The 23,999-nt window shown below is 50.4% G+C and overlaps 1 protein-coding gene and 1 long non-coding RNA gene across 12 annotated transcripts in view; one reads left to right on the plus strand and one right to left on the minus strand.

Annotated features, from left to right (window-relative positions):
* Nucleotides 1–14,959, minus strand: part of NFASC (neurofascin) — a 201,324-nt gene extending 186,365 nt beyond the window's left edge. For 8 of the 11 annotated variants that reach the window (XM_086345657.1, XM_086345652.1, XM_086345653.1 and 5 more), the window contains exons 1-2: nucleotides 14,804–14,926; nucleotides 11,346–11,473 (exon numbers count right to left, since the gene is read on the minus strand). In XM_086345657.1, coding sequence (XP_086201783.1) covers nucleotides 11,346–11,464 — 119 coding nt within the window. In that variant the 5' untranslated portion in view covers nucleotides 11,465–11,473; nucleotides 14,804–14,926. Of the gene's footprint in view, nucleotides 1–11,345; nucleotides 11,474–14,803 lie in introns of all 11 variants that reach the window. The other 3 variants (XM_086345654.1, XM_086345649.1, XM_086345648.1) reach the window with 1 other exon arrangement.
* LOC147357120 (uncharacterized) lies at nucleotides 11,492–12,422 on the plus strand. Its single transcript, XR_015143785.1, has 3 exons — nucleotides 11,492–11,620; nucleotides 11,838–11,921; nucleotides 12,022–12,422. It is a non-coding gene; the product is annotated as an uncharacterized LOC147357120 (long non-coding RNA).
* Nucleotides 14,960–23,999: the final 9,040 nt, after the last annotated feature.

Consider the following 23,999-nt stretch of genomic DNA (forward strand, 5'->3'; position numbering starts at 1 on the left):
CTTTATTTTTCAAGGCTTAATAATGCAGAGGAACCATGGGATGTGTTCAGAGACTTTCTCAGTCTGACTTGGAATGGGGCCCTGACCCCACTCCTGCACCAGAACCTTCCAGGAGGGTCCAGCCACACAGCATTCATAGCCTTTTGCTACATCTCCTTTTATCTTGCATGCGTGCTAAGTTGCTTCAGTTGTGCAGGACTCTTTTCAACCCTATGGATGTAGCCCACCAGGCTCTTCTGTCCATGGCGTTCTCCAAGCAAGAAAAGTGGAGTGGGTTGCCATAGCTTTCTCCAGGGGATCTTCCCAACCCAGGGATTGACCCCACGTGTCCTATGGCTCCTGAACTGCAGGCAAATTCTTAACTGCTGAGCGACCACGGGAAGGCCCCTTTTATCTTTGCAGATGGTGACTACAGCCATGAAATTAAATGACGCTTGCTCCTTAGAAAAAAAGCTATGACCAACCTAGAGAGCATATTAAACCTTGGAAAAAAAGCTATGACCAACCTAGAGAGCATATTAAAAAGCAGAGATATTACTTTCCAATAAAGATCCATCTAGCCAAAGCTATGGTTTTTCTAGTAGTCATATATGGATGTGAGAGTTGGACTATAAAGAAAGCTGAGCACCAAAGAATTGATGCTTTTGAACTGTGGTGTTGGGGAACACTCTTGAGAGTCCCTTGGAAGGAGACCCAACCAATCTATCCTAAAGGAAATCAGTACTGAATATTCTTTGGAAGGACTGATGCTGAAGCTGAAGCACCAATACTTTGGCCATCTGATGTGAAGAACTGACTCCTAGGAAAAGACCCTGATGCTGGGAAAGATTGAAGGCGGGAGGAGAAGGGGACAACAGAGGATGAGATGGTTGGATGGCATCATCAACCCAATGGACATGAGTTTGAGTAAACTCTGGGAGTTGGTGATGGACAGGGAAGCCTGATGTGCTGCAGTCCATGGGGTTGCAAAGAGTTGGACACGACTGAGCAACTGAACTGAACTCCCCTAACCTGCACACTCTACATCTGTCGGTGCAGCATGAAGGCCCCCACCGCGTGAAGGCAGCCAGATGAAGGAAAAAAGCCAGAGGCCTGGGGCCACCGGCCAAACCCACCCAAGTCCCAGAGCCCAGGAGGCTCATGCTGATTCCTACACAACCCAGGACGGGTTGTGCTGGAACACCCCAGTCCGGGAGAATGAAAAAGATTAAAGTACTAAGACCCCAGACCTCTAAGTTAGACAGGGTATTTAACAGTGTCGCACAGACAGGTTGTGGGTGGCCAAGCTTCTGGGTTATCAGTCAGTTCATTTCAGTCGCTGAGTCATGTCCAACTCTTTTTGACCCCATGGACTGCAGCACGCCAGGCTTCCTTGTCCATCACCAACTCCCAGAGTTCACTCAAACTCATGTCCATTGAGTTGGTGATGCCATCCAACCATCCCACCCTCTGTCATCCCCTTCTCCTCCTGCCTTCAATCCTTCCCAGCATCAGCTTCTTTTCCAATGAGTCAGTTCTTCCCATCAGGTGGCCAAAGTATTAGAGTTTCAGCTTTAGCATCAGTCCTTCCAATGAATATTCAGAACTGATTTCCTTTGGATGGACTGGTTGGATCTCCTTGCAGTCCAAGGGACTCTCGAGAGTCTTTTCCAACACCACAGTTCAAAAGCATCAGTTATTCCGGGTGATAGGGGATTCATTTTTTAGCCCAGGCCTAACTGGATGTCCTTATTCTTATCAGAGGGGCAGCATATGCTGACCATGCACAACCAGAGACAGAAAACAGAGCTGTCAGAAACAGAAACCCCTAGGGACACTCAGAGAGAAAGAAAAGCCAAAATATGAAATGGAGATTTAGCAGAGAAAATATTGAAGCAACACAATGCATAAACACTCTGTACTTAAAAGTAAACACTGAACAATTCATAAACAAAGTTTAAGAGAGGTCTGGATGTTATAATACTGGCTTTGAAACAGGAAAGCAGTATCTCAGCACAGAATTTCATGGAATGCATGAGAGGAAAAATCAGTCAAACTGCAACAGAGCAAGAGGGTAAATGTGGAGCAGATATAAGAGAGAGTCAGTCATTTCTCAGTGAGGAGCATTAGAAGTTCATAGCCAAGCAACAACGTGGGATCCCTGCGGCACACGTACAGTCATCCTGAGTTTCCTACCCAGATATACAGGACAGGAAACTCCCATCCTACAGTCAAGGTTTTTTTTTTTTTTGGTCCTCTTAAGTATGGATTCCATTAGTCTCAGCTAACACCTGATAAGGTCTTTAATTAAAGAACTCTTCCAACTCCAAGTAAAGACAGATAAGCACCTGGACGAGGTAGGTCCCTGCATAACTGGTCAGACCACGAAGACAGCCCTCCTCTGTTTCACTCAACAGCTTAGCCAGGATAGCTCCTGCCAGGGGGTGTCCCTGAAATAATGGCAGCATTACTGAGGTTAGAGAAGCAGACAGGGGGACCACAGACATCGGGTCTCCTCTCCATGCTGAGTCTACCAGAGAAGACCCCCCCAACACACCACAGGGTGGGAGCTCGGGCGCCAGGTGATGAAAATCGTCTGCTGATGTTACACTTGTGGATGAAAGAGGCTCCCGGGAGTGTCCCCTTGCAGGGCCCCGTTTTCTTATAGCAGAGCACCAGCATGAAAGGCAAGCCTAGACAGGCAAAACAGACAAGAGCTGGGCTCAGAGGCTCCGTCCAGCAGAGAGGGGACCACAGGGGCAGATGGTGATTCTTGCATGGGGAAGGGGCCGTAGCTTCCACCCGAGTCCTGATGAAGCCTCTGAGCAGTGGTGTTACAGTATCATGTTGGTCAAGACTCAGAAGGCTCTCGGGCCATCAGACCCTAACATTTCCTAACAGAAGACCGGCGCTTCTGTGTTCCCAGACTTTTATCTCACTCTTCAATACAAGTGACTCTCAGACATGGTAACTTCTCAAACAAGGGACCATCAGCACATATTGGAATTCAGAGCTGTCCAGTGGGTAATGAGCCAGGAGTAGGAGACTTTGGGATCAGATTCAATCCCAGCTTTGCCACTTAGAGCTATCTTACTTTGGGCCCATTCTGAGCCCCTATCCTTCCAAGTGATGGGTATAAATATCCAGTCCAAGGCTGTGATGGATCAGTGAGTTGACAGAAGCCACGCATCTAGCACAGTCCTTGGCACAGGGTCGATGTCCAGTCAACCCTGCCTCCCTTAGCCCCTGGCTGTCCTTTGGACAGAGGCACACACGGTGGGACCAGGGAGGGTCTTCCGACAAGGGCTGGAAGCCCAGCACCTACAGCTCAGCCAGCCGCTGTTTAAACGGATCCTTACACAAACACAACTGCTTAAATGCACAACAGCATTTATAGAGTGCCTTCTCCTATATAGTTCTTAAACAGTCCCATTAGGTAGGCGTTATTATCCCCATTTCACAACTGGGAAATTTAAAGCTAAAGAAGGTTAAATAAGCAGTTCTAGTCCCTTCAGGTCCATAACCCAGTGCCCTTCCTGCCACCCGATACTAGAATAATCATCCATTTACTGTCTACTTCTTGTAAGTCTGCTCTGGGCCTGAAGGCAGGGCTGGAGGCCCACTGGGACTGGCTCCAGGAGCAGCGCCAGCCTGCCCTATGCCGGCCACAGGCTTCTATGCCTCACGGCTGGCGGTGCGCCGCTGGGAGCAGAGGTCAGCATGATACAGCCAGCCGAGCTGACCACCGTGTGCTGACTGAGGACCGCTGTGGGCGAGGCTGGTGGGTAAGACATTCTGCATCCTCAAGGCACTGCTCATCTCTTGAGCTAAGAAAGGAACAGCCAGGTGAAAAGTAGATCCGAGGAGGAGAAAACCCATCCAGAGAGCCAGTGGTTCTCAGCCTGGGTTGTACATTAGAATCAACAAGGGGCTTCCCTGGTGGCTCAGTGTAAAGAATCCACCTGCCAGGGCAGGGGACACAGATTGGATGTCTGGTCTGAGAAGCTCCCTCATGCCTCAGAGCAGCGGAGCTCACGTGCCTGTGCTCTAGAGCTGGGGAACCACAACTGCGCCCATGCACCACAACCGCCCAAGCCCGTGTGCCTAGAGTCTGTGCCCTGCACGAGAGAGGCCACCGCAGCGAGAGGACCACACGCTGCAAAAAGGGGAGACCCCCGCGGCCCCAAGTAGAGAAACGCCCGTGCACAGCGAAGACCCAGCACAGGCAAAAATAAATCAGTAAATAAAGTTACAGATCACCAAGAGGAAACCGAAACACTCCTATGCTGAGGTTCAACTCTTAGAGACTGTGATTTAATCGGCATCAAGTGGGTCCCAGCATCAGCACATCTGAACATCTCTCCAGGTGAAGCTAACTCATTGCCAGGTTGACAACACACTTGCAGGGTGCTGCCAGTCGGTGCGGTTTACTGACGAGTGGTACCAGCCCTACTCCGGAGCTTGTCAGAAATGCAGACGCTCAGGCCCAGTCCAAACCCACTGATTCTACCCCACACTTTAACAAGATCCCCGGGGACTCACGGGCGCGTGGAGGACAGGCAAGGGCAGGCTCCGTCCTAGGAGTCAATCAGAGAAGGCCCTCCCAGCCCTGCTGAGAGATACAGCCCACCTGCTCCCCACCACGCAGGGCACACCCCTGAGAGGAGAGCTGGGGAGACCGCAGAGAGCCGCCTCACTCAGCTCTGCACCTCCTGTCCCCGCAGAGTCACACCTGAGCCTGCATGATGCTGCTCCACGGACCAGAGCCGCCGGAGCCCCAGCAAGCCCCTCTGTGAGCAGGAGGGAATCTGAGAGCAGGACTCTGCCACCGTTTCAGTGATAAGAAGAAAAAGGAGTTTCTTCCCCTTGCATCTCCCTCCCCCCATCGGCGCGTCTCCACCACAGAAGAGGCAAGCTCAGGACAGCAGCGCCTCAGCCCAGCCTCAGAGAGACAGTGGGCAGCCCGACCCACCATAAAGGCAGCTCTGTCTCTGCAGGCACGGGGTGGCTGGTACCGGCTAAGCCTCGCAAAGGAGGGAATCCTCAAGAGAAGGCCAGAGACACACACACAGGGCAGCCCTGCCAGTGCCCCGCGCCCCTCCCCCAGCTCTGCATCCCCGCAGCCCGGCAGTCTTTGTTTCCATCAGTGTGTTTGTGTGTGTAATTTACCTCACGTGCTGGCCTTTGCTCTCCTGTTAGACTGAGATCAACCCTCCCTGGCTCCTCCTTTGTCACTGCCCAGAATACCAAATACAGAGACTTAGGCCCAGCAGGGGTTTGAGAAATATTATTTGTTATTCATGCGCACGCATTTTCTAGGAGTCAAACCCATAGCTGCAGGCTAACAAAGAGCTACTCACAAACAGGCATTTATTAAGGATTATTATCAGAAAACTGAGATTCTATGTAAGAAAACTAGAAAGCATGGCTTCAAAAAGCACACACTCTGGTTTAGGAAACTAGACTTTTACACAGAAAGCCTAAGACGGAGACGCAAAGAAATCAAACATATTTAGAATAAGCTTACACAGACCTCTGTGCACAGACTCATAACAACACAAAGGAAATTTTCTATTCCAGTTTTCTGACAGTTTGTTATTACTTGCTTATTGATTGGCATTTTGAAGCATTTTCCCCTCTGGTATTTCTACCACTGACCACATCCACTACACCAGGTAAACAAGATGAAATGACGCCTACAGTCAGAAAGGAAGATGAACGAAGACCAGGAACTTCTCTCTGTTGGATGCCCACAAACATCTGACGTAACAGCACAAAATCTGTACCCCATCTCACCACAGAGTCAAGTGTCCAGAGCCATACACACTGAGCTCCTGACCCATTCGAGGCTCCAGAAAGTCTCGGATCAGGTCCCTGGGACTAGAGCCAGAATCCAAGGAGCCTTCTCCCTGCCCTTGAAAGGAAAACCGCAGTGCATCACGAATGGTTGTTCTCATTGTGACAAAAAAGGGCAAAACTCACAGCCACGCACAGACCTTCAGTTCAGATTCAGCATGAGGTTTTCTCCAGCAGTGGGTCAAACTCCTCCCCATTCAAACGTCCATTTTTGCTCTAAGTCAAACAGATTCGGGCATGAGAGACAAATATGCAAAGGTAAATGGCAAACTGCAAAGATTTTGACACTAGAGCTGTGCAGGATATTTAAATTAAATTAAAATTTCAGTTCTCAGTCACATTAGCCACGTTTCAAGTGCTCAACAGCTATGTGTGGCCAGTGGTTACCACGCTGGAAAATGCAGATACAGAATAGTCCCACCATCACAGAAAGCTCTATTGGACAGCACAAATATTGAACATCTAGATTTTCATTTAAAGAAATGAGTAGGGTCTTCTGGGGACTTCTGTTGTTCTATCCAGGTGTGCTGGAGAGGTTTTAGATACATTTCAGAATGTTGGGTAGAAAGAGTACCTTTTCATAATGAAAGAGGCAATGTGCTGAATGTGCTGGGAGTCTCATGTAAACACAAACACTCTAAGGCAAAATTTGCAAGGCTACAAACTGGGTCATTTTAACATGCATATGTGCACACACATGGTCTCTCCTTCTTAAAAGGGCCATTACTAGTTCTCCTAACCCAAACTTTTGCTTTCATCACAAAGATTGTGAAGTCAAATGCTGCAAACCAATTTGGTGCCCAAAACCCCACATGCTACCTAGTCCTAGCCAGAACTGTTTTCCAGATCCCTCTTGGATGGTTCTAAGCATTCCCTGGCTTTACCTTTTAACATGGCATCACTAGGGAGAAAAATCTTTCAGATGGCAGGTCAGCACCCTGGACAGCAACAAGCTCCCTGCCTGCCAAGGAAGAGTTCCAGTCCTCCCCATTGCCCGAGACACCCTTCAGAAACAACACTCCCCAGACAGCACTGCCTGTGCAGGGATGTCACTCACGTCTCCTAATGTCACAATCTTGTTCAGAACAAGAGCAAGCTCAGCTAAGAAGCCTAAATGCTCCTCACCAACTTTAAGACAAAGTCCAACTTCTAGTCAGATTCAGGACTCTCTGGAGTCTGGCCCCAGCTGGCCCCTCCAGCTGTACCTTCCACTGTTCCAGCCTGGCCAAGTCAATGCCGGAGGACCACTTCCCTCCTCTAAACCTTTGATTATGCTCCTTTAGCCCATTTCCTTCCTTTATCTCCTACCCATCTCTGGGGACCCAGATCAGCCCCTGCATCTCTTCAAAATCTTCCCAAAGGACTTTAGTCTACATTGGTATCCTCTCTTTTCTGACATACCAAGGCATTTCTAGTTTAGATCATGCTTTAAGGAACTTAATTACATACCCTCTTGTACAATTACTAGGTTCGTATGCAGAGTTTAAAGTTCCCAGTGTCCTGGTACATGGAAGACCTAGCTTTGCCAGCAACTACACATTTTGATCATAAAATAATGATCTTAGATGAAACCATCTCTAACATTCTATGAGTTGAAGATTCTCTCAAAACAAGTTGCCACCCAGAAGTGTGCCTATGCTCATAATAGAGGCTTCAAAGACTAACTGCAGATGCAATGAACACCATGTAAAAAAAACACACACAAAAAAACAAAACCAAGGCACAGCTCAGAGCTGGCAACAGCTAGACAACCCTGGTTTAGCTTCCAACATGAGTCACAAAGGCTTCATTTCCACTCAGTGCGTGATGACGAACAGAAAGAGATCCTGTTTTTGTCCTTTCCTACGTCACAGCATGGGAAAACCGCCTGTGGCCTCAGAGAACATGTCACCTTCAACATGTGGAAAAATATCGCACAGTGGGTATTGTAACACTGGCATTATAACAATGCTTCTCATACAGACATCCATGGGCAGGCCAACCAATACCTGACCGCAGTGCACTCACCCCACTACTAATTATGCATAAGCCCAGACAGACTATGGAAAATAACAAAAAACATAATTTTGTTGGTGCCCCCAAATAAAATTCTGACTGGTCTTACAAGTCAAGAGGTTCCAAAGGGGAGCGAGAACTGACTTAAAATCTCAGCTCAACATTTTACTTTTTGTCAAAATGATTGTTATATGACCTCCTTGTGTTTAAAATCCTGTTCTCACAGCACCAACTTACAGATCCACATACAACAGGACACAGGGATGGCTCTTTCCCTCATGCACATGGAGAAATTAAGACCCAGAAGAGTTTAATAACTTTTGTATTGCAAATAAAGATCACATTAGAATGAGAATCCAGTTGAAACAATTTCAATAACATAAGCAACATGCACACATAAACATTCATATACTTGTATACACATACATTCAAAGAACTCTTAGTAATATAAAGAGATGAGTTACGAAATTCACCGAGCTTGGAACTGGAAGATTCCACTGAATTCTTGCAAAAAAGTGTTACTGCCAAAGCAAATTGGCCAGCATCAGTAAAGAAGGAACTCTCATCACGGGGAAAAGTCCTTGGAATTGCTCTGCCAGCCATTCACTCTCATCCCAGAAAGTCACAAGATCTGAGAACAAAATTTAGCATCTGGTCAACCAACCCCAGTTGGTCTAAATTGGATCCAGGAAAGTGAGCCCAGCATGAAGGCCACAATCATCCTGTCCTAAGCCCTTCCCCAAGTCGACCATTCTAAGCGCTCAGAGAGGGATAGCAGTGAGACCCCAGGGTAATCAGGTTAGAAAAGTAGACTCTGGCACTCAGGGACCTCTATGACTATGTCTCAGTACAGTGCTCCAAATATGTCCCTCACTACTGAATTACATGCATCCACCACCCAAGCCATGCCATTTATTCATCGTGACTCAAACACCCCTGCATATTCCTGCCATTGAATCTGCAGTCCTCCAGCAGCTCTGATTACCAAGTCTTCAAATCTTGATGTCTCAAGATCCCCCTCAATTATTTACTCCTGCAAGAGGCTTTTCCAGATTGTCCAAGCCCAATATAATCTCCTGTCAACCTTTTAGAATTTACTGTCTGGAATTAGCAAGTGTTTCTTGTATTTGAAAAAAAAAAAAAAATCTCTCTCTCTCTCTCTCTATATATATATATCTTATCTCCATTACAGTGAAGACAAGGTCTTGTGAGCCTCCATTTTGCTCCAGAAGATGGTGTGGTACCCGCTACCCACATAGCACATGTTCAATAAATGTTTGGTGATGATGGTAAGAATAGTAAGACCTCTCCAAAGGTTCCTGTTACCCAAGGACAGACCTAGATATACAACTATGTCCATAGGACTGCGTGGGGCAGGCAGAAAGAACCCAAAAGGGAACCCACGTGGTGGGCAACAGCTCACACAGCCTTCCTCCAACTCCGCCAACGGCTTCCTCATTCTAGGACTTAGTCAGAAATCCTCCCTTCCTACCCTTGAGCCACTGCTCCCAAGCTGTTTATCTCGTTAACTCTGTTTATTGTGATCCTGGTAAGAGGTTCTGAAGCCCTCCAAGCCCCTCTCTAATTAAATTCATTAGAACAGATTGGGGCTTTCTTTCTGCATCTCAGAAAAATTAACAACATGATTAGCATCATAATGCTGGGGAGATGGGCTGCCAGGGAGGCCTTTCAGGAGGGGCTGGCCCAGTCTGGGAGAGGAAGAGTGAGGGGGAGCAGGTGAAGAAGAAGGCAGATGCTCAGACAGCTGCTTCCCAGAGGAGGGGAGCTACGGGGTCAGAGGGGATGGTGGAGTCAGCGGAGATGGTGACAGCCTGAGGGGATGACCCAACAGGCCCCAGGCACTCCAACTTTTTCAAGGCATGGCTTTTGGGAGAGGGAAGGCAAGACAAGAAATTAATCCATGACATAAATACCAGAGACACAGGCTTCTGGGACTAGAGACTTTCAGCAATCTCTAGTGTTAGAGAGAGAAACATATTGAGGCTCTGTTAATGATGGCATCACCGACTCGATGGACAGGAGTTTGAGCAAGCTCTGGAGTTCATGATGGACAGGGAGGCCTGGTGTGCTGCAGTCTATGGGGTTGCAAAGAGTCGGACACGACTGAGCAACTGAGCTGAACTGCACTGAATGCTGGGGCTGGAAGTAAAACAAGCCCCTCCTGCTGTTCATGACGATGTCCCTTCGGTAAGGCTCTACTACAGGAAAATGGGGTGAGCAGGCACAGGTAGGCACGTCACTTCTTTCCCAGAGAACCTGATCCCACAGAGTTCTTGCTTATACCCCTGGTGGGTTCCCTCATCTAGAAAATTCTCACCTTCCCTTCCTTACCAAAACTCTACCAACCTTTCAAGGCTCAGCTCCATTTCCACCCCCTGTAAAGAACAGTTAGCATTTGGTATTTACTGCTGGCCAGGGAGGGTGCTGGAGTCTTCTCTGCCTTATCACATGTGATCCCTAACACAGCTCTGCAAAGTTCATATTAACGGTCCCATTTTACAGACTGGGAGACCGAAGCCCGTCAGCCAGTAAGTGAAAGAACCAAGCTTTGACCGAACGTCTGTCTGAAGCCACAGCTGAGCAGCTTCACAATGCTGTCACCTCCCTGACTCCATAAGCCATACTGAGGCATAGCTCCTTCCTTGGAAACCTCACTGCCCAGGGTCTGAAGACTTAATTATACGACACCACTTTGGTGGTACTTTTGTATTACGCCACTTTTATTTTTCCCGACTTGTCTCAAAACCTAAGCAAAGAGGGTGGATCAAGAGATCTCAAGCTGGCTGGCAAAGTCTGACCAATGCCCCAGGTCAGCAAAGCTGTGAGAAGCACCTCCTCAAGCACCCAGCAAAGTCATTAGCTCCCAGAGCCCTCCCTGAAGCCCCAAGGACCAGGGTGCACACGTTTAACATCTGCCCTTGCAGCCTGAGCCCTAGCTGAGCACTAGGAGTAAATGCTCAGAAGTCTGACATGAGGCTGCTCTAGCCAAAGCGGCAGTCGATCCAAACAGGGCGGTGCAGTCATCCCAGGCCCTCCTGCCCGCCAGGACCCCTCGGCCATGCTGCTACAAGGCCAGGAAGCCATCTACCTCTGGTGGAGCATTTCTTGTAGTGAACTTAAATCTGTTTTCATTTCTGTAACTCCAACTCAACTTATACGCCCAACATGTAGCTTAGTTGGGCATTCAACAATATGCCCTAGGATATATTCAAAGGCTCGGGACACACTAATGAAATGAGATAAAGCAGATATGTACCCGGAGGGGGCTTCCTCAGAAAGGTGAGGATGGCTGTCTTTATCCTTGGGCTCCTTCCCAGTTCAGCCATGGATGTTCACGGCAACCTATGCTCAAGAGTGTAGCTTCTACGGATCCCTCTGTCACCATCAACCTCCTCCCTCCTACCTGAATTTCTCCGATGACTCCCACCTGATCGTGACCTCCCAGAACTCCAAGACCCTTCCGCCCATGTCGAGCTCACAATAATTTTACTCACCTTGCTCCTGAGCACGTATCTGTACTCGCTGTCTCTCCATCAGTTAGGAGCTCCCTGAGGGCAGATCCTGGGCCTCTTTCCTCTGGCTCACTCTGACATTCTAAGCATATTTTGACCATCCTTTGCCCCTAAAATACAAGTGCTTAAGAAATGAGAATGGGAGAGTTGAGGAGCCTCAGTCTTGTCCCAGGGTTCCCCTACCAGGCTGAAGCAGCAGCCAGCAGGGTTCAGCTGCACGCAGAACATCACCTCTTGCCCCTCGAGTCAGGGATCTGGTAATATCCTGCACCACCTTCTTCCTCACATTCAACCTCCAAGTCAGCCCTGGGCCCCATTCTGACAACACCAACCCAGCCCTCTTCCCAGCTGCGGCGGAGGGGGCCGATGCCACAGGAGGGAAAGATGTTCCTCATCCCTGGCCCCATGTCCTTACTCAAGCTTATCTGTGTTATTTGTCTGATCACTCGTCTCTCTTTTCCATCACGCTGGCAGCTCTGAGAGACCCTGTTTTACTTTCCATCTCTATGATCCCAGCACCTAGCACATTGTAGGATTTAACTAGCATTTGTTGAATGAGTAAGTATGTAACCAGCCTTTAATTCCCCTTACTTCCTTCCCTCCTCTTCTCCCAAGCCAAACAGACTGAAACTGAGCTTCTCTGCCTCTTTCTTTCTAGTTTCCTAGGAAACTCTTTTTCTGAAGACTAAGTGATGACCCTCACACCCCAGCTCTTGGATAATCTTAGAGAAGAGGGGCACCAGGGGAAGGGAACACACTGCAGCAACTGCTAAGTAACAGGAGGCTTGGAACCCTGTCTCTCAGTCACTGCAGAAACAACACCATCTTCTGTGCCTCCACCCCCAGATATCCAAAGCGAGAACCCAACCCCCAAACACCGGCCACCTCCTCAATGTACCCCTGACCGATACAGCCCGACTCCATAAGCCCAGCCTGTCACAGCCCACAGGGAGCTGGCCAGGTCTTGCTCTGGCTCCGCAGGGGGCTGGCTTCCCACTCTGTGTGCCTCAATTTATCCATGCCATAGCCTCTGTGATATCAAACAAGGGATGAGCGGTGAGATTCACTGCACAGAACCAGGAGATATATACACAATTATCAGAATCCCCCACTTAACCTGAGCCCCAAGCAAGCATTTCAACATCAGTAACTTAATCCAATCAGCTCCCAAAGATGGCTCCAGGTGATACCTCCTCCCTGGAGCAGGAAAACCTGGGAGCCCTGGGAATGCTGATGCCAGGGGAAGCTACCACCTCACCCCACTCATGAGGGGAGGGACACGGAAGACCGACAAAGCAGAGGACAGCCAGTCCCCCAGCCTGTGCCTGCCCATTCAGAGACGCTGCTCATGAGCTGAAGGAGTCCACTCTCTATTCTAAAGTGAGGGAGCCTTGTAGAGAAGGGGCAGCACCCACCGGCAATTTGCTCTCAACCTCCAATTTAAGACTTGGGATTTTAGCTGAGGTCCCCAGGGCAGGAATTGGGCTGCCATTGCCTGGTTCTCGGTGCCAAACACAACTTCTGGACTAAGTGTAAGTCAGTCTCTTTCCTCATTTGTGTTATTCATCCTCATTCTATTTGCTCTCTCTCTTTCTTTCTATACTCACGCATGCGCGCACGCGCGCACACACACACACACACACACACACACACACACACACACACACCCCTTCAGCTGAATCTAAATGCGAGAGGAAGAAATTACTCCCTCCGAAGTGCCAGTTCTGTCAGGACAAAAAGTAGAATTATTAGATGCAGAGCAGATCCCACTCCCATCTTCTTTAAATGTTCCTGCAATGCAAAGCCACCAAATGCAATCACCCCCAAACCAGGGGGGGAGGGGCAGGCTCCTGTCTGCCTCCTTCCTCTGCTCCTCCAGCTGGCGTGACCAGTCCCCCGGGTCTTTACACATTTTCCCTGGGCTTCTCTTACTTATGGTTCAAGTTCAGTGGGTTGTGAATCTGCCGGTCTCCAGCTCTAGACGAAAACTCCACGTCCTGCCCACCCAGGTCTCCAAGCCCTGTGGCTGCCCTTGCCGGAGCCGTGATTAGGGCCCAGCAAGGGCTCATCCACGTTCCGAGGGTAGATAACACACACCGGCCCTCGTGCCAGGGAGACAGACAGGCAGAAAAGGGACATCGTCATCCACTCCTTTGGACGGAGGAAGGAGGGATCTCTGCCCAACACACACACAGACACACACACACACCACTGCCAAATGCCAAGTAAGGAATGAGGAACAGAACCCAGCTCAAGGCAAGAGGGACTGCCATGGGGACCAGAGTCTAGGTGATTCAGCACTCTGCCCACTCAGCCCAGCCCATGGGCCACACACATGACAGCTCTCGATGCCAAAGTGCTGACTTGGAGGCTGAGAAAGAATCCTTTCTAAAATCCGAAATTTTCCAGCCCTCCAGAGAGGCTCCTCATCCAGGCCTTTGCATCCCAGGGCTCAGATCAAGACCAGGAAGAGGTTGCGAAACCATTTCTTTGGATTCTGCCTCTCCTCACTAGTTTTCCTAAGCTTAACACCTCCTCCCCCCCACCCCCACTCCCATCCCTCTAGGAAACAAACCTGAACAGCTACAGGAAGACAGTGGCTAAAGAGGAATGTAAGAGAGGCCTAATAACACGCAGCATCCTTTGCCCTTCCCCACCCCGGAGCCATGAATAGGATCAAACATGCAGAAAGGGGTATAAGTGGATTCTGCCACAGTGAGTACACAGGGCCTTCAGAGTCCTAGGCCTCCCCAAGCAGAGAAGGAGGGCCCAGCGGCAGGTGAGGGGGCTTGGGACAAGTCTGTGTGGCTACAAACAGCACCAGGAAGGGCATGTGGGGAAGGTGATGGGGGGCTCGCCAGGTAACAGTCAAGAGGGAGAAGACGGCGTTCTGGAGAGGGTGGAGGCGGACACCAGTAGGCAGCTGGGAAGGGGCTAGGCCCCGGTATGCAGAAGGGACGCGGTAGGGACAGAAACTGCGAGGGAGCTGATAGACGCACACGGAGGGACGGGGGCATGAATCGGCGGCCGGAGCAGTAAGGGCAGGAGAGAGGCGGGGGTGCAGGGAAGGGAAAACAGAAGGGAAGGGGTCGCACAAAGTGGGGTGCGGTGGTAAACAGGTCAGTGGAGAGCTCGGGGTGCGGCGGGGACGGAAGGACAGGGGAAGAGACGGAGGGGAGGGAGGGGGCGGGGAGGCGGCCAAAGAGCAAAGGCGTGCGGGGGGCTGGGGCGGGGAGCCGGGTGGGGCAGGGTCCCGGTGTAGACTCGGGGCTCGGGCAGGTGACGACGCGGAGAGAGAGGTCGAGGCGTGGAAGGAGGGGATGGGTTCGGGTGAGAGATGGAGACAGGCAGAGAAGGGCGGGAGCAAGGGGACGGCGCTGGACGGGCCTCCACGAATCCGTTCCACCCGCAGCTCGTCTCCGGTGTCCGCGCGTGCCTACCTGCAAGGGCTGGGGCTCCGGCCCCGGGTGCAGTCGGCGCTGTCCGCCGCCCGCGCCGCCGCTTGCCCGTCGTCCCCCGCAGCGCCGCTCGCCTCCCGCCGCCGCATTAGGGCAGAGCGCGGCCCGTGCGCGCCCCCGGCGGCCGCGCGCCCCCGACCTCCTGCGTGCGCGCGCCCGCGCCTCCCCGCGCGCGCCGGGACGGGGAGGGGGAGGGGAAGGGAGGGCAGAGGAGGGAGGGGGCGGGGAGGGAGGCAGAGGGGGAGGGGAGGGAGGGGAAGGGAGGGGAGAGGCGAGGAGTGGGGGAGGGGAGGGGAGGGGAGGGGAGGGGAGGGCCGGGCCGGACTGGGGAGCGCGCGGGCCGAGACCCGGCAGGGCCTGGAGGGGCGCGGGCCAGAGGCTTGCGGGGTCCGGCCCGCGCCGCCTTTCTCTTCGCACGGACCCCGGCCTCTGCGCACGGGCGTTGGAGACGGTAGTGATCCGCTCCGGTTTCCATTCGCCGAGCCAGACTTGCAGGAGGGAACACGCTGGCGGTCTATCCGGGACTATCGCGTTTGTCCTGTGCACGCCCCTCCACCATTAGACTGGGACTCATTGTGGGGCTTGTTCCCAGGGAGACTTACTTCTGGTAGACTCTCAGGAGCTTTTCTTTACTGGAGAGCTGTTGAATCCCGAACTGGGGAGGTCAGCAATGTTGTGACACCTGCTGATGGTGGAGTGGTCTTCTTTTAAAAGCGGGAAATTTCATTTAAATGGGCTCAGGCCCTGCCCAGACTTGAGTTAAGGGGGAAGAAGCCCAGCACTGGGAGGCCAGATATCCAAAGTCTCCTCCTGACTCTGACTCTCGTGGTGAGATGCTTCTCTGTGGGCCTGTTTTCTCAACTGGACGATGAAAAGTTGATTAGATGATCCCTTCAGAACTGGCAACTGTGAGGCCCTGTGCAGGCTGAGAGAGACACGAGCTCACTGTCACCTGAAACCATGGAGAGATCTGGATTGGGGCATCACATAACCTTAGGCGGGGAGAGCACTTGGAAGAAGTTTCTAGTCTATCCCTCATCCCAAACCACAGTTCCCTTGGCAGCCCCCCTCTGAGGTCCCATTCAAAATCATGTTCAGGGAGTTTGCCTGGTGGTCCAGTGATTAAGACTCCCCCCTTCCAATGCAGGAGTCTCTGATTTGGAAACTAAGATCCCACATACCATGTGGCACAGCCAAAGAAGCCAAGGGGAAAAAAAAGCACACGCAGCCCCCTTCCCTGCGCTCACACAGCCCCTGCCCTAGCACCACGATTGCTGAGCTGCACCCCATGCCTCCCTGCCTCTCTCCAGCCTGTGGGCTCTGGGAGAGCAGGAATGTGTCTTGTTCCACAAGCTGTTCCCAGCCGTAGCACACAGTAGGTGCTCAATCAATACTTGATCAAGGAATGGATGACAGCCAGTAATAAAGGAATCATCCAAATACCCAACAAAGTATCTCACTCTTCAGTTAGGTGCTTTGAGACTTACAATCACAGCTATTAGGCAAAGTCTATACGATGGGAAAGGAAGGGGTTGATATGACAGGACCTGAGAGCATGGCTGCCTCTAGGTGTCAGGAACCCTGGGCAAAAGTTTTTGCAGGGTCCCTTATCAATACAAACAAGTTGACTTCATTCAACATCTAGTCTCAGCATCATTCTAGCAGCCCACTCTCACACAATCCTATGAACAAAGGAGGGCATGCTCCTGGAGTGGGGCCTGGCCACGAGGCCCTGGGGTGACCCTGCAGCATGCATGCTCCTGGAGTGGGGCCTGACCACGAGGCCCTGGGGTGACCCTGCAGCATCCAGGAGCCTCCTGGGGTGTCTGGTCAGCCCCACTGCCAGGTGATGTAGAATGCTATAAATTTCTCTGAAGGGGAGAATCTGGACATTGGGGAGCCCCATCCAGATGCATAACTTGCCCCAGTTGGTCCCAAGCACTAAGGAGAAACTTAGGAAGATTAGAGAAAGTTGCTTCCAAGCACCAGGGCCCTTAGGTCTGGACTCAGGGCAGGACCCCCTTACTCTCTCACTGGACGTGTCCAGCTGTGGCTGTCTCCGTAGAATAAAGAAAATAATTTCCCTTTTCTAAGCATCTGTTGTATGTCAGCTGCTGGGTTCCTGTTTAGATCATTTGCGGGCTCTTTACAGTGATGAGATGGAGATACTTTTTAGGTGGTATTGCCTGTGGTGATGACACCAGCTCAGACACCTGCTGGGATTCAGATCCCACCTCCACCACTTCAGATGTGGATGAATGTGGGCAATTTCCTTTTATTTCTTTTGAAAAATATTATTAAATCTATACAAGTGTAGAATTACAATATGAATTAGAGCCAAATCGTTCTATAAGATTTCTTACAAAATATGTTTCTCTCATGCTTTCCCCTCTCTAGAAGCCATCACTTTCAACCCTTTTGATCTTTGGTTATTGCCTATTTACTTCTGTGTATCTAATAAGACGCTATGTTGCAATTTCTTGCTCCTGTTTAGGCATTATCTCTTGATTCCACCCTATGAAAGACACTCTTCACATATACCTGTCCTGTTCTCTTTTCCAACCTCCCAAACTAGTCAGATCTCAACACTGGTTAATCAGAATTAGTATTTATTATGATTACTTAAATGCTATTTACAATGGACCTTTTCAGTTCCTGCAAACTTTTTGTTTTTTCCTTAATATTTGTCATTTTTGGTTTGTTTTGTTGCCACAGGGAAGCCCTCACATATAGTGAAAAGTGAAGTTGCTCAGTCATGTCCAACTCTTCGCTACCCCATGGACTGTAGCCCACCAGGCCCTCCGTCCATGGGATTTTCCAGGCAAGAGTACTGGAGTGGGGTGCCGCTGCCTTCTCCGTTAACAGTGGCTAGGCATACTCACATATGGTAATTATCTATAATTCAACTCTAAACTCTCCATCAGTTGTCTATGTCTATTTGTTCAAAGCTTTCAAGTATTATATTAATTTTTATCTTCTAGAAGATTCTCTCCTAGAGCCTTCTGATGTTGAAGGAGCATGGGATTTGCCAAGAAAGTCCTAGCTGACCAGCAGGGTGAACTTGGGCAGATCATTTAACCTAAGACTTATTTTTCTCATCTGTAAAAAAAGGGATAAAATGAACACCAATCAGGTAAGGTCCTTCGTAAACTAAAACGCTCTGCGCACATGTTAGCTATTGCCCAGCTTTCTCTTCCTTTCCTTCATCTTTTTCAAAACAGCTAAGGAAACTGAGGCTTGGAGAGACAGAAAAGCACAGTGATTTGGTGGTGGAAACTGAACTAGAACTCGCTTCTCACAGCTGTGGTGTGAGGAAGTGAACTCTGGGCCAGAGGGGAGTGAGCGGAGCGCGCGCAGCAGGTGCTGTCGTCCGACGCGCCCCCCTGACTAGGGGAGGGCGCCACCTGCTGGCGACAGGCTCTGGGGACAGGCACTGGCTTGGGCTCACGCTTCTGTGTCAGGAACAGGCTGACTCTGTGCCAAGGGCAGAAAGCGATTACTTTTTCTCTCCAGACCTTTCTCTGGCCTTCCTGTATCCTTTTCTTCCCTGAGTGTGTATCTCTAGTTCTGTCTGAAATTCCAGCAGGCATCACTCTTCTGACCCCAGACTTGAAGCCTCACTTCCTGTGTCCTCTGTAATGCTGAGTGTTGAGTCACGAATGATTCTTAGATTCCCTCGCATCTCATGGCTCCCAACCAAACTGCAGAAGCCCTGCCTTACCCTGGGCTCAGGCCAAAAGAAAGCCTCCGTGCTGTCTCAGGTGCTTGGGGGACACTGGCCTGGGAGTGCTGAGGGACAGGGCTGGGCCCCACCAGCGTCCGTTATACCCTCAGCCACCCTTTTCTGCATGGCCCCTAGAAGGTGTGGGAAAACAGACAGTTCCTGCATTATTGCTGGAGGTTTAACTTGATACAGGGCAATTTGCCAGTGCCATCAAAAACGTTAATGTAGCCTTTAACCCATCAGTGCTAGCTCTAAGACTCTAGCCTGCAGAAACACTGGCACAAATCACAAAAATGTGTATGCACAAGGACGCTCACTGACCATCCAGAGGTCAGGGGTCAAACAGGTTGTATAATCTGTGGGGTAGAGAGGTATGTGTGCATGCTAAGTTGCTTTAGTCGTGTCTGACTCTTTTTGTCCCCATGGACTGTAGCCCACCAGGCTCCTCTGTCCATGGGATTTTCCAGGCAAGAATACCAGAGTGGGTTGCCATGCCCTCCTCCAGGGGATCTTCCCAATCCAGGACTCTTGTGTCTCCTGCATTGGCAGGCAGGTTCTTTACCATGAGTGCCACCTAGGAAGCCCTGTGGAGAGGTCTGGAGCCACTTAAGAAATAATAATACACACACATATCTTTTTAAAAGAAGAGTAGCATAATAGCATGTAGAGTATAATTCTTTTCTGGAAGAAAAATAAAAGCCAGTTGGCATAAGAGGTTGGGAAAAGAGAGAGGGAATGAATCCCTGGGCAAGTTTAGAAGCTTGAGTACAGAGCACTTGGAGGAAATCAGGAGGGACCCAATTTTTTTTGAAGCCTTTCTTGTACCATGCCCTTCCCATTGACCTTTACTGACTATGCCAATGCCAAAGCCTTTGACTGTGTGGATCACAATAAACTGTGGAAAATTCTGAAGGAGATGGGAATACCAGACCACCTGACCTGCCTCTTGAGAAATCTGTATGCAGGTCAGGAAGCAACAGTTAGAACTGGACATGGAGCAACAGACTGGTTCCAAATAGGAAAAGGAGTACGTCAGGGCTATATATTTGTCACCCTGCTTATTTAACTTCTATGCAGAGTACATCATGAGAAACGCTGGGCTGGAAGAAGCACAAGCTGGAATCAAGATTGCCGGGAGAAATATCAATAACTTCAGATGTGCAGATGACACCACCCTTATGGCAGAAAGTGAAGAGGAACTAAAGAGCCTCTTGAAAGTGAAAAAGGAGAGTGAAAAAGTTGGCTTAAAGCTCAATATTCAGAAAATGAAGATCATGGCATCCGGTCCCACCACTTCATGGCAAATAGATGGGGAAACAGTGGAAATAGTGGCTGACTTTATTTTTCTGGGCTCCAAAATCACTGCAGATGGTGATTGCAGCCATGAAATTAAAAGACGCTTACTCCTTGGAAGGAAAGTTATGACCAACCTAGATAGCATATTAAAAAGCAGAGACATCACTTTGTCAACAAAGGTCCGTCTAGTCAAGGCTATGGTTTTTCCAGTGGTCATGTATGGATGTGAGAGTTGGACTATAAAGAAAGCTGAGTGCAGAATTGATGCTTCTGAACTGTGGTGTTGGAGAAGACTCTTGAGAGTCCCTTGGACTGCAAGGAGATCCAACCAGTCCATCCTAAAGATCAGTCCTGGGTGTTCATTGGAAGGACTGATGTTGAAGCTGAAACTCCAATACTTTGGCCACCTGATTGGAAGAGCTGACTCATTTGAAAAGACCCTTATGCTGGGAAACATTGAGGGCAGGAGGAGAAGGGGATGACAGAGGATGAGATGGTTGGGTGGCATCACTGACTCAATGGACATGGGTTTGGATGGACTCCGGAAGCTGGTGATGGACAGGGAGGCCTGGCATGCTGTGGTTCATGGGGTTGCAAAGAGTTGGACACGACTGAGCGACTGAACTGAACTGAACTTCCCATATATTAGATCATGTAGTCCTCACAAAAACCCAGTGAGATTGGCATCACTGTCTTCAGTTTACTGATGAGGAAACAGAAGCCCAGTGAGATTAGTAAACTGCAGCATCATGCGGATGGGATGTGGTAAGGGATTGCGTGTGTGTGTATGTTCGGTTGTGTCCAACTCTGAGGCCCCTTAGAGACCCCTTAGTCCACCAGGCTCCTCTCTCCATGGGAGAATACTGGAGTATGTGGCCATTTCCTACCCAGAGGATCTTCCCAACCCAGGGATTGAACCTGCATCTCTTGTGTATCCTACATCAGCAGGAGAATTGTTTACTGCTGCATCCCCTGGGTAACCAGGTAAAGGATTAAGCTTGCCCAAAGACAGGCTTAGCCTTTGCCCTTGGCTCCTGGGAGGTCATCTCTAAACCCCTGGGATGTCCAGCGATGTCCTGCATGACAAAAGGGTCTTTGTCTGCTTGTAGGGGCTCAGCCTCACTAGACAGTCTATGCTGACAATGTGGTTTATGGTGGGGGTTTGGGGCTTGACCGCCAGAGGGCTGGAAACTTAGGTCAACCACAAGGGGGGTCAGCCAAGTCTAAGTGCTGCTGTTGCTTAGTCACTTAGTCATGTCTGACTCTGCAACCCCATGAACTCTAGCCCGCCAGGCTCTGCTGTCCATGGGGACTCTCCAGGCAAGAATACTGGAGTGGGTTGCCATGCCCTCCTCCAGGGGATCTTTCCAACCCAGGGATCAAACCCAGGTCTCCTGCATTGCAACCAGATTCTTTACCATCTGAGCCACCAGGGAAGCCCAAGAATACTGGAGTGGGTTGCCATGCTCTTCTCCAGAGATCTCCCTGACCCAGGGGTCGAACCCAGGTCTCCTGCACTGCAGGTGCTTTCTTTACCAGCTGAGCCACTGGGGAAGTGACTGAGCCTCAATAAAGACTCTCACACTGAGGCCCGGGTGAGCCTCCCCAGCTGGCTGTCCTCTGTGCGCACCATCACACATCCCTGCTGGGGTTTGGCCCTGTCCCCGCGTCTCCCCTGGGGAGGACGTCCAGAAGCCCTGCACATGGAGCTCTCCTGGGCTCCGCCTCTTCCTGTGTCTACTTTACTCTGAGTCCTTTCGCTGTGATAGAGCATAACCAGCCGTATACTAGCTTCCAATGAGTTCTGTGAGCCCTCCCAGCAAATTATTGGGTCTGGGGTGGTCTTGGGGGATGCCCAAGCTTGCAACTGGTGACAAAGTGCAGGTGGCTCTGGGGACTGCTCCCCAACTCTGAAGATGGTAAGCAGTGGAATCTGGAGTCCTGCAAAGGTCTCAGAGATGCCAGTGTGCCCCCTCCCCACGTCCCCCGCACTCCGCACACTGCCCCGTTGTATGACCAGTGCTGAAAGATAGACATTCTAGCTTCCTGTGGATGGGCAAGGGGAACAGAGTGATGGCCACACTAAGGGGCAGGGAGGTGGGTGAGGATGTGGCCAAATAAGCTGAGGCGCGCTCAGACAGAGTACTGAAGATTTTAGAAAGATCCAGGAGCCTGTGCCCCTCGCAGTGCGGGGCGTTGGGGCGGGGGCAGGCATAGAGAAAGTCAATGGAAGAAGTCACTAGGGACCCCATTTTCCATAGGTCCCCTAAGAAGCTAGAAACCTTCACCCCCTCTTCCTTTTCCCTCAGGATTTCCTCCCCTCCCTAAGCCAGAAGTGAAGTGAAGTGAAGTTGCTCAGTTGTGTCTCTTTGCGACCCCATGGACTGTAGCCTACCAGGCTCCTCCATCCATGGGATTTTCCAGGCAAGAATACTGGAATGGGGTGCCATTTCCTTCTCTAGGAGATCTTCCCGACCCAGGGATTGAACCCGTGTCTCCTGCGTTGTAGGCAGATGCTTTACCATCTGAGCCACTAGGGAAGTCCCCTAAGCCAGAAGGGGAGTTTAAACCTCGATTTGCATGTAGATTTAAGGGAAGGAGGGAGAAAGCTGAGACTGGGCCCTGTTCCTTCCCCTACTTGGGGACACACATGGTCCTTTCCACGAGTCCCCATATTGCCCTCGCATCTGGCACATTCTTGACTACCTACTCTCAGCCCCCAGAGGAAAGGTCCAGTCTAGTTCCAGGCTGGAGAGCACCTTTCTACCTGATTTCTCACTTCCTGCTTTGGAATTTTTAAAAAAAATCATCTACTGCTGAGGGCAGGAGGGCTGAGGCCCTGAGGTCACTTGAAAAGCACACACAATGTCCGTGTTGTTAGCTCGCAGATGTGGAACCCTCTGCAAGGTGTGGGATCAGTCTTGCACCTTGGCAGGGAACAAGGAGGCAGGCGGAGGGGAGGTGAGGCCCTGGAACAGCCCTTGTTGCAGCCCTGTCCCTGATTTGTGAACAAGAGTTGCAGCCACTCCAGTTCATGCTTGTACACAAAGCATATTTCCCCCTTTAAAGGCTGCCCACTGTGATCATTTGGGACAAATTTCACCTGCATAAATGTGCAGGAGAAAGTAGGCTGTTTGGAGCTGTTCTCCACTGCAGTGAAAAGGCCACACCTGTTTACATTTTCCTCTCTCCTCCAGCCAGCCAGCCAGCAAGAAGACAGCCCAGCTTCAAACTCTTTTTCTCTAAATAAATGAAAGCTTGGTTTTCCAGAGGCCTATAAGGACTAATTTTCTAGGCATAATCCTGTCCCCAAACAGGAATGAACAAGATCCCTCTCCAGCAGGGAGTCCTGGCATTTAGAAAATCATTGCCGAAAGAGCTTCTTCTTCTGCAGCTGTCTTGCAAATTCACTTGTACAAATAGTCCTGAGAGGGGTCAGGCACTGCTAACCACAAGAGCATCCGTATCACCACAATCAAATGGTTAAAGCATGTTAAACAATTCCTCTTCCTGAAACCTCTCTCTCACTTTATTTTGGCAGTGGACTCCTATTTTAAGACCCTGCTTAAACATCTCTCTGGTGGGGAAAAACAACCTCTCCCTTTGCCAGAACCGGCCCCTCTCCCTTTGTCTTCACCTGGGCAGCAGTGCGCGTGTCACACGCTCTCTTCATAGCTTGTGATACCACGTTTCTTTACAGACGTGTCTCCCTAATTAGACTGGAAGTTTCCTGACAGTAGGGAGGTTTTATTCTCTGTGTCTCCACAGAGTCAAACACAGCGTGCTGCTCGTGGCTGAAGCTCCATAAATATTTATTCAACAGTTGAATGAATGTACGAATAAAAGAGCTGCTGCGAGTACAGACCACACTGCCCAGTGGTGGGGCCACGAGCCACAGGTGGCTATTTCAGTTTAATCTAACTCGTTGGAATTCCCTGGCGGTCCAGTGGTTAAGAATCCGCCTGCCAATTCAGGGGACCTGTGCTCCGTCCCTGATCTGGGGAGATCCCGCCCACCGCAGGGCAACCGTCCCGAGGGCCACGACCGCTGAAGCCTGCGTGCCCGAGAGCCTGCGCTCCCCAACAGGAGCCACCCGGGTGAGCAGCCCACACACCTCGACCAGAGCGTAGCCCCCGGCCCTGCTCCCTGCAACTAGAG

The sequence above is a fragment of the Bos grunniens genome, chromosome 16 (assembly GCF_055505025.1).
Source record: "Bos grunniens cultivar Pamir isolate PY7600 chromosome 16, Bosgru_T2T1.0, whole genome shotgun sequence".
Classification (NCBI taxonomy): Eukaryota; Metazoa; Chordata; class Mammalia; order Artiodactyla; family Bovidae; genus Bos; species Bos grunniens.